At 31.4% G+C, this 10,688-nt stretch overlaps 1 protein-coding gene across 1 annotated transcript; it reads left to right on the top strand.

Annotated features, from left to right (window-relative positions):
• Positions 1–467: 467 nt before the first annotated feature.
• Positions 468–9,128, top strand: LOC114191689 (1-acyl-sn-glycerol-3-phosphate acyltransferase 2-like). The gene is made up of 11 exons (XM_028081035.1): positions 468–708; positions 988–1,110; positions 1,832–1,871; positions 2,047–2,120; positions 2,395–2,454; positions 2,691–2,768; positions 3,072–3,230; positions 6,416–6,541; positions 7,520–7,612; positions 7,831–7,917; positions 8,564–9,128. Exons 1-11 carry the CDS (start codon positions 637–639, stop codon positions 8,801–8,803), a joined length of 1,152 nt encoding a protein of 383 aa, XP_027936836.1. The 5' UTR covers positions 468–636; the 3' UTR covers positions 8,804–9,128.
• The last annotated feature ends 1,560 nt before the right edge of the window (positions 9,129–10,688 follow it).

Below are 10,688 nucleotides of genomic sequence, written 5' to 3'. Positions count from 1 at the left end.
TTTAAACCAATGTTCAATTCTTAAACCCCTTGTGTGACTCTAATTCTTTGTTAGATTCAATCTGAAAATTTGTTTTCACAAATTATTATTTTTTTGCTATAGTTTGTGAAAGTTATTTCTTATTTGTTTTAGGTGGCTTGCGATCCTTGTATTCTATTATTGTAATGATTTTTTTTTTATGTTCGATTTATCATTTTTAAATGTTCTTAAACTATTCTAATGCCATATATTTTATCAATAAATCAATTTCAATTAATAACATACTATTTAGTGATGTTCATCTTTATTACCAATCTGATGAAAGTGACTGTATTAACTTTCTTGATAAATTAAATAAAAAATCATCTTGATAGTAGAAAAAATATTAAATCTAGAATCTAGCATTTAATTTATACCTTTTTCGTATGATAACATTGCATTTGTAAAGATTCAATTATTAAAACATGTGGTTTTATTTGGAATTGAAAAATAAAATAAAGTAACTAATAGAGAGCACGTTATCAGAAGCAGACACAGTAGGATACACGCACCTAGGTAGCCATAGCAAGCATCAGCGTAAACAAGATCGACAACAGTGAAAGCAAGCAACATCATCAATATCATCGAAAAATCGAAGTTTCAGAAATTCACTTGGCTATGACTGCAGCTGTTGTCGTCCCACTCGGCCTTCTCTTCTTCTCCTCTGGTCTCATCGTTAACCTCATTCAGGTCATACCTCATTTTTATTTATTTTTTATTTCTATATAAATCAGAATCCCTATTCTTTCACCAGGAACCGACCCCTTTGTCACTGTTTTTATTTATTTATTTAATTTTTTGCATTTTCGGTTATTCTTGGAGATTTCGATTCGCCCCTTATTGTTGGAACCCTCTTCATTTTGTTCAACTAGAGAGAAAGTGTTCTTCACTGACTATTGGTTGTTTATCGATTAATTGATGATAATTGGTACTGTGGAGTGTTGACAAGTGGTGGTGTGATGCTCTCAGGCAGTATGCTACGTGTTTGTGCGGCCGGTGTCGAAGAATTTGTACCGGCGGATGAATCGGGTGGTGGCGGAACTGCTGTGGTTGGAACTCGTGTGGATTATTGATTGGTGGGCTGGTGTTAAGGTGTAGTCTCTCTTGTCTTGTTCATTTGATTTAAAGTTCACTGGAGCAAAGTGTTTAGTGCTTTACTTGCTTGCCCTGCTAGATGATGTGATTTTGGAGTACTGAATGAGTTTAACTGGCATGCGATGCCGGTGTAAAAGTTTTTATACTGTCAATTAATCAGAGATTATCTTTGGTATGACTTTTGAAGTAGTTATTATAAATGATGGTTTGTGATTGGGCATGTATTGATATTTGAATTTTGGCCTGTTTCTTGAATTGATATTTGAATTTTTAAAGCTTGGTATTTGTAGGCGGGTTTACAAGTAGACCCTAGGATTCGTTTAAATAAAGGTTGTTTAATTGGGGAATGAACCTGGTCATGATGTGCGGGATACTAAAAAGTGAAGTAAATGAGATAGTTGATGCTTGGCTTGTATGATATGGACTTTCTACTGAAATGAAGCTGTTCTAGCTCGTGTTCATTTTTTTAATGGGGGAAATTTAATGGAGCAGACAGAACATAATTATTTGTTGTTTAATGCTTTTGATCATCCTGTCTCGTGTTCAAGTCTTATTTGTACTAACTTCTTTGTAGCATATTACAATTGTGTAAAATTGATGTTTCATCTATCAAGAAAAAATAGTATTTTAAAAGACATCATATATGAATTTGACTTAATTGTTCTTATTGTTGGATTTGGAATAATCAAATATTTCGTTTGGAACTTTCTGTCTTCAGGTCCAAGTATTCACAGATAGTGAAACTTTTCGTTTAATGGGTAAGTCTCCTGTACTGTGCATTTTGGTGCTCTAGGCTATCCTACATCTCACCTCTTCATTCTGTTTCTTCTTGTGTTGTGCATGTGTTTTGGAAAGAAAAAGGGAGTATATATGGTCTCTGCACTTTTCTTACTCTGAATAACTTGAATTCTGATTCATTCTAGAATTTATCAGGTAAAGAACATGCTCTTGTCATATCCAATCACAGAAGTGACATTGATTGGCTTGTTGGATGGGTTTTAGCTCAGGTGATTGTCTTATTTAGTATGACCTCTTTCACATATTCAACTCAATAAAATTAATATTGGAATTTGCATATGTATTACAATCAGTTGCATATTTTACTTGTCATTCTGAAATGTTTAATATTATCTTTACTATGACGAAATAACTCATAGTTGGGGTCTACTTATAGACTTATTTCACCATAAATGTGATATTCTTAGATTTGAAATGCGTTTCTTGACTCATCTGGATTTTGCTTCAACTACTGAATGATTATTGAACGTTATTATTCTTCAGCGTTCAGGTTGCCTTGGCAGCACTCTTGCTGTGATGAAGAAATCCTCTAAGTTTCTACCGGTATGTTATGTGAGAGCTTGTTGAATGGTACTTGTTTTCCAATCCTTATGTTTTAATGCTTTGACTAGGGTGATACAAATGATATGATTTGTAATGGAAGGAATTATGAAGGGGGCATTTATTGTTTGTATAGATTGATAATAATGGGATGGGATGTTCTGTTTGGTGGTTTTCTGAATATCATCATATCATCATTTATGTCAATGTTGATCTATCAGCTAAGTTCAATTGTGCAGGTTATTGGTTGGTCAATGTGGTTTTCTGAATATCTTTTCCTGGAGAGAAGTTGGGCAAAGGATGAAAGCACCCTAAAGGTATGGGATACTCTAATATAATTGATATTTGAACTTGTTTTTGTTTTAATTATAGAAATAAGAAACATATATTGTATAATCAGTAGTATATAGAGTATATATGTATTATTAAGAATGTTTTTGTTTATTCTTGTATCATATCTTTATTATTAAAGGATATCAAATCTTCTCTATATATTGTATTAATTCCTTTCTCTCAATACAAATGAAGCATCATTGTACCAGAAACACACTATATCAGTTCAATGTTAACTGTTTTGCTATTTTGAATCTCATTTGAGTCTTGCAATATTGTATATGCAGTCGGGCCTACAGCAACTGAGGGATTTCCCTCTTCCCTTTTGGTTGGCTCTATTTGTAGAAGGAACTCGCTTTACACAGGCCAAACTATTAGCTGCTCAGGAGTATGCAGTCTCAGTTGGATTGCCTGTTCCTAGAAATGTTTTGATTCCAAGAACTAAGGTTGAATGTTAAATTCCCTGATTTTTTTGTTCGTCTTTTTTCCTTCCCTTTTTTCTTTCCACTGTTTGAAAGTTCTGCATGATTCTTGTCTAGCCAATTATCAGGCTCAACTAATCCATGCTAGCATATTCTTGGTGGGATTTTCTGTTAAATAATTTCTATTCTACTGCTAATAATTAGTTGTTATCACTCTACCTGTCAAGGGTGGCTAATGTGGTTGTCTCAATTTTTATTTTTAAAGTGAAGGACTATACTAACTTAAACAAACAAGCAGAATAGAAGACAGTGTAATCAACCTACACCGTGGGGTTTTTATTGATGTATATATAGGATATTGGATACAAAGAAGAGTCATAGCACTTGCCTAAAACCCTAACCCTAAAGCTGGGAACACACAAAGGAAAAATGTAGAAATAACATTACATTTCAACACTTTTTAATGATTCAGAATGGTGATCCTTTGGATAGTACTTCTGCGAATTATATGCTAGGTTAATACAGACAATTGGCCGTTGATTTATCTGATGTTTTGAGGATTATGAAAATTGTGTTTCATGTGTAACATGAGCTATTTAGATTCCCCTGAATGTATAAGCCTCTTATTTTGTGGAATATTCTTATACAGCTTTTTCATCAAAGTTGATTTAATCCTATATCAATTTTATTGCTGTACTACAATATAAAACTATCTTTCAATAAGAAAACCTGAGCTCCTTTTTTAAATCTAAATAGGGTGTCCTCATTTCAGTCTTTGTTTAACCTTCTATTATTGTCATCATGCTTTCTTGACTCTTAATTTAAATTTGGTCTGTGCAGAAACATGTTTATTTGGGTTTTCTTGAAACGATGAGTCATATAAAAACAAGAAAATTGGAGGTTTTCAAAAGGTAGGGAAATTTGCAATGCTGTTGGATGGGGGTTAGGCTCAGTTGGTGGTGGGTGTTTATTTGTGTGGTTAGGATCCATTTCTTTGACAGAATTGGAATTATGGCTCACAATTTTATTTTTAATTGCACTCTACCAGTGCTGGTATCGGTTTACAATCATAGATTCTATGTTTGGTTTGTAGTCGCCCCCACTCAAAGAGTTTGGATGTAAACTTAGACTTCTAAGATTCATTCCAATTATGTTGCTTGGATGTTTGAGATAGAAATTAAAAAAGTAGAATTCTCAGATTAAAACTTATTTAATATAGTAGTAAACTAAACATTTTAAACATTATACAGTAATTGTTATAAATAACATTAAGAATGTAAAATATTCTGTAATACTAATGATGTATCATAGAGGCAGCTATATTTTGAATTGTGAACTGTTTCCTATTGTGAATCATAAGATTCACGGACTTTGAAAAAAATGTAACATATACTTGAATCACAAAACTTACATTTTACTTGTAGTCTATTTGTAGGAAGGCTTTCATAATAGTTCCAAGTAATATCAGGCTCCCTTTTTGATTTACCCATTATAAAGCAAAAGTCCAGCAGAAAACTCATTCAGCAGTAGTATGTGTAAAGCAAGGAAAGGGAGCAGCACTGCAGCAACACATTCGTCAATTATATATTTTTTAACCTTTACGTGCATAAGAAGAGTTTCAATTGGTCCACAAGTTGGGTTTAAGGCCGAATTCAAGCTCTCAAAATTGACTTTGAAGGTGTGGACTACCTAAGCTTTGTAGAGCTTATTAAGTTTTATCAATAATTAATGTGGTAGTAAACCACCACTCTTTATGCTACAATTCAAGGTAGTCCCCATTGAGGCCACAACTAAGGTGGGCTAGGGATGATTGCAATTAAAGTAATTTTCGAACACTCTTCCTCACACATAGGGCTACCGCCTGGAGTATGGGAAATGCAAGTGGCCCAGCAGTGATCTAAGATAGGTCTTGATACCATTTTAGGATTTGGATTTGAGATCCAATTCAACCCCACAAAACCAACTTCAAAGATGAGATCTGCTCTATCTTTATAAAATATTTGTAAATCACACCCTTGAGGCTGCAATTAAGATTCCCCCAAAGAGGCCATAACAAAGGTAGCTTTCCAACAGTGAGCTGAGGCAGTATTAGGCTAAACTGGTGAGGAGAATAATGAGAGTCCTCAAAGAAAGTGACATTTGCAACATTTAAAAGCAACATATTGGAAGGTAATACAACAATATCCTTCCTGTATCTGAGAATCTCAAGGAATGTTCACTTGTTGAACAGGCTGATAATTTATCAAAATCTGGAGAAAGATAATGAACAACATAGGTAGAAGTAAAAATGTGAAGGAAAATAATGCTCAGAGGATCTGTAGGAAACAGAATGGAATACAATATTTTATAATTAAAAAAATGAAAATTGATATATCAAGTAGCCAGTGTTGAGAACAACATTGCCCCAAAGTTTTAAAGGTATAGCATGTAATAAAAGAGCATGGGCTGTGTCAAAATTGTTACAATTTTTCTTTTCTTCTATCCTATTCATCGTGGAGTGTGTAGACAACTTGAATCATACCACGTGTGGCCATAAAAGAAATAACAAATGCAGAAAAACTATTCTTTTGCATTATCATAACACTATAATACGAATTTTTTTTGTCCAAATTGGGTTTAAATTTTGTTGCTTAAGTTATAAAAAGTAATGAAAAACTATACAAATTCTTCCATTAAAGGTACCCAGTTGTCTCTTAAAAAATATGTGTGCAAGTGACAAAGTACCTGTACTCTTCAATGCAACTGACTTTAAAATCTAGTTGTTGCTGCCCTGTGGTGTATTTTGTTTGAGAAACATGCAATCTTGCAATGTCACACTACCTTGCTATGGAGATAGTTGTGTTTTCCATTTTGGTGTTTTGTCTTTCTGATTTTGTGTTCTCTCATGTATTGGGTTTTTCTGTTTGGGAAGATATCACGTCTCCTCGTAGCTGTACTTTCATTCTTTAAATCTTCAAATTACTTGTAAAAATGTTGAAATGGTATAACCTACCTGTTACAGTAAGTTCACATGATTTTAATGTGATTTCAAAGTAGATATACCCCGTTTCATTCTGATTTTACTTTCATGATTTGGCTTCTTTGTTCTTCTTAATTTACTTGACACATTCAATGTCACGTATATGACCTACTAGTGCTAAGCATTGTATTAGGTTTTATTGTTCTTTTCTGTTTGCTCTGAAATATTTACTCAGCTATGTTGCTTTCAGGGTTTTGTTTCCGCAGTAAGCCATATGCGCTCATTTGTTCCTGCCATTTATGATGTAACAGTGGCAATTCCCAAGAGTTCACCTGCTCCTACAATGCTAAGACTCTTCAGAGGAAAATCATCAGTGGTGAGCCTATCAAAGTAGACATTTAGAAAGAACAAAATAAAAGCAGATACTATCAAACATCAGACTTCCACCAAGTTTCTCTTAATTTCATTGTCTTCACTGTTTTCCTACAAGTAATTAATGTACAGGGTATTTTAACTGCAGAAATTAATAATTTCACTATAAATAAGAATTAGTCAAGAGGCAGAAAGAGGAGAGCATTTCCTTCGATGCGGGTCTTGATTTATGAATGCCTTTCTGATCAATCTGTGTGCTTTGGTAATTTGGAAGCCATGAAGAAGGCACATTAAGATTAGGAATCCAATGCATGTGGATAGAATTGATTTCTTTTCTTCCCCAAATTGTATGCTATTTCCAGAACATATTTTTTGTAGCGTGTATGGAATAAGATTTCAGTTTCTTTCTTTGGTTTTTGGTTTGATGGTGTGTGAAGGCTAACAGTGACTATAGTAAGAAAAGTGAATCAAATGGAAGATCTTTGTGGTTGTCTTACCACCATTGTAGAACACCTGATAATCTTATTTAACAGAACTTTATCCTGGAGATTTGGAGTAGGCTTGTTTGTATTTATCGAAAACCTTGGCATTGCCGGGGAATTTGGAGGCACTATTGTTGGTTGTTAAAGGAATAAGAGTTTTGACTGGGCAATTTGGTACTTACGTTTTTACTTTAAAGAATAGCAGAGCTTTTTAAGGATCCATAGTTATCTATGTAGCCACCTAAGCTACTTGGTGCGTACGTTTTTAGCTTTTACTTTTAAGAATAAAGAAGCTTTTAAGGATTAAGAGTTTTCTGTATAGCTGCCTGACCGAACAATATACACTACTTCCTTATGCTGTTTTTCCTTAGTTTGCTTTTGTTCCTCAAGAGGATTTCTTATCTTTCCTGCATAATCTTATATATATATATATATATATATTCTTTTTTTTATATAGAATGTATAGTTTAATTAAACATTTACTCACTTTACCACCTTAGGTACATGTGCATATTAAGCGACATTTGATGAAGGATTTGCCGGAAGAAAGTGAAGCTGTTGCTCAATGGTGTCGAGATATATTTGTGGCTAAGGTGTGTTGATTGAATTTTTAGCTGTTAATTAGAGCATGTAAGTCACTCTGTAGTAGTAGTCCAAGTTTTTTTTTTTTTATTGATAACTGTGTAAACAATGTTACCATGTATTAGTTCCCATTGTCTATTTGCAAGAATGTTTTGGTATATTTTGTTGCGTCTAATTCTTGTTTTACACTTTTTGCACTTTCTTCTCCCTTATTCCTCTGGGACACCAGGATGCATTGTTGGACAAACATATAGCTGAGGACACATTTAGTAACCAAGAGCTGCAGGATGCCGGTCGTCCTGTAAAGTCTCTTGTGGTGAGATACTTCTTCTCATTATGTCTAATCTTGCACGTTCCTTATTTTTCAGCTTTGTTGTATTGCATAAATTTTACACTTTCTATCCTTTTCATAAGACCCAAATCAGAGTCTAGGTTGGTCTTTTATATAATTCAATCTAGAATGTCTCCTGCTTTAATATGTTTTTCACAAAAATACCCTCTCAACTTCAAGTAATTTTCTAAGTTCAATATATTATAAGTGGAATGCATTAAGATCTTTAAGTTCTTTGCAGTCTCGAACTCATGTATAAAGTACTTGAAAAAACTTTAACACTCACACATATAGCCAATAAAAATTAAAACAATAAATGTTTTAACGATGGACATCTAGCAGAATCAAAACTAAAAAATATTTAAAAAGCAATAAAAGTAGGTTTGATTACCATTAAGGGTAATTTTAGAAAATATACATAAATTATAGACAAATTTAGTACTACTTGTTAAAAGTTTCACATAGTCTAGAGATAAGGCCAATTTATTTAGAGTATATATGTGAGTACAAATCTCACCTTAGTTCTGTGGGATTGAATTAGACTTAAAGTCCACTTTTTAACACTGTTAACTACATTTACATTGTAAAAAATATCATTTTTTTCTGATAAACTATTTTACTGTGGGAACAGGTTGTCATATCTTGGGCTTGTGTGGTTGTAACGGGGGCCATAAAGTTCCTCCAATGGTCTTCACTACTGTCTTCTTGGAAGGGTGTTGCATTTTCTGGAATTGGTTTGGGAGTTGTGACTCTACTCATGCACATCTTGATTCAGTTTTCACAAGCTGAACGTTCAACCCCTTCCAAGGTTGCCCCAGCAAAGTCCAGGAATAGGGAAGAGCTAGAGGCTAGAGATAACAAACAAGACTAGTTCACACAAGTTATCTGAATATTCTATACATAGATAGGGAATTCTTCAGAGGTCATATCTTGAACTTGAAAATTGCACTTCAGTGGTTTATCAAAAAGGTTGCATTAACGTGTCTTTAGGTACTCACTATTTGTTTGTTTTGGAATTCCACCTCCTATGTGTTCATTACTACGCATATACTACTCATTATTTTCAAATTAATTAGGATGAATTTGTATAGACAAATATATAGGAAAGGTGTACTAAATCCTACCTAACATCGCACTATTTTGGACACTTGTACACTTTCTGTTATTGGACTATTTTTTTTGTGGTTTTGTTCAAATTTCTAAATGTCTTTCAACTTTTATCTGCTCTTTCATTTTTTAAATTAAAAATTGTTTTTGAAGCAATACATTGTTATACTTTTTATTAATTATTTATTTTAGTATAATGTAATGATTTTGTTGCTTTAATTATGCACGAGTTATTGTTTGCTCCTTAAGATATTATCAAATCTGTGTATAAAAGTGTACACATCTTTTCACTTTGGAGGTGCTTTGAACTCTTTGTAACTTTTTTTTACTACAATAATTTTAGTCTTTATGAGTGGTCTAGATAGAACTTGTTGGAACTAATCATACATAAGAGAAGTGACAACCTTCCTATATAAAGCTTTATCTCAATGCATCTCAAGACTTAACATGAGCCATACACATTAAACCAAGTATTGGATATAAAATGATATGATCGATTATACATATATCATAGTGTAAAAAATTGAAATAACTATACAACATGTTTCATTTTAGCATTTAAATTTGACTCATTCTTGCTTTAATATCAACTTCAAAATTCATTTGACACTTATATCTATTATTTTTAAAGTTTGACATTAAAATATATAAAATTTTTATATATTACTAAATTCAAATTTCGCGTTAAAATTTAGATATTAAAAATATATTTAACATTAATATTAATTTTAAATTAAAAATTACTATAACATAACTCTTGAAGATATTTAAAGATTCTCAAAATATATGAAAAATATAAGATAAATCTTATACATAGAAATTTATTATTTTACTTTATTCATATATGTTGTATATAAAATAAAATGTAATTAAATATCAATATTTTTAATATTTTAATTTTGATTTCTTAAATCGAAATAATTATTAAATATATTTTAATTTTTATATAAAAAAATTTCTAAAATATTTAAAAAAATAATAATTTAAATAAAAAATATTAAATAAATATTCTCAATAAATATCTAATATTCTCTCTGCATATAAGAGAGAAATTGTAATCACTTGTTAACATTTTTGTACACAATTTTGAATACGAAAAAAATCCTACATTTCTAAATAATAATAATTTTAAATAAAGATGCATGTATACTATTTCTTTTTTTTTCTTCTACATTTTGTTTTTTTATCCTGTTTTTATTAATTAGTTTACTATTTCTCCCTTTCTCGATTTCACTAATTTTTTAATCTAAAATAACTATTTTTAAGAATTTTTTTTACAAAATAAATAAAATTCATTTGCAATAAAAATCTAAATTTTATTTATATTTATTTTTTACAATAATAATAATATTTTTATTACTTCTTATAATCATTCAAAATGCATGTATTCTCACTATTTTCTTTAAAGATATTTAATTATTATCAATTTAAATATAAATACCCTCGTATTTTAGTTATTTCTTTGTCTTTAAAAAATAAGTGGTCTTTTTTTTTATTACAATTTCATGTTAGAATATTTCTGCAGAAAACAAATTTGAAAAAGACAAAAGATTATTATTAATTTTTTAAAAATAAAAAATCATTGCTGTGGGTCCAAAGTTATGTACGAATGAACATGCAGGGTGGAAATGGTTGAAGTTTATCACTAT

Source organism: Vigna unguiculata, chromosome 7 (assembly GCF_004118075.2).
Source record: "Vigna unguiculata cultivar IT97K-499-35 chromosome 7, ASM411807v1, whole genome shotgun sequence".
Taxonomy (NCBI): domain Eukaryota; kingdom Viridiplantae; phylum Streptophyta; class Magnoliopsida; order Fabales; family Fabaceae; genus Vigna; species Vigna unguiculata.
This window is presented reverse-complemented; position numbering and strand designations above follow the sequence as displayed.

What these genes read in the sequence shown, in the direction of transcription:
- LOC114191689 (XM_028081035.1), top strand. Translation starts at nt 637, where the DNA reads ATGACTGCAGCTGTTGTCGTCCCACTCGGCCTTCTCTTCTTCTCCTCT. An exon ending in TGAAACTTTTCGTTTAATGG is followed by an intron (nt 1,872 to 2,046) that starts GTAAGTCTCCTG and finishes AGAATTTATCAG; the next exon opens with GTAAAGAACATGCTCTTGTC. An exon ending in TTGGATGGGTTTTAGCTCAG is followed by an intron (nt 2,121 to 2,394) that starts GTGATTGTCTTA and finishes ATTATTCTTCAG; the next exon opens with CGTTCAGGTTGCCTTGGCAG.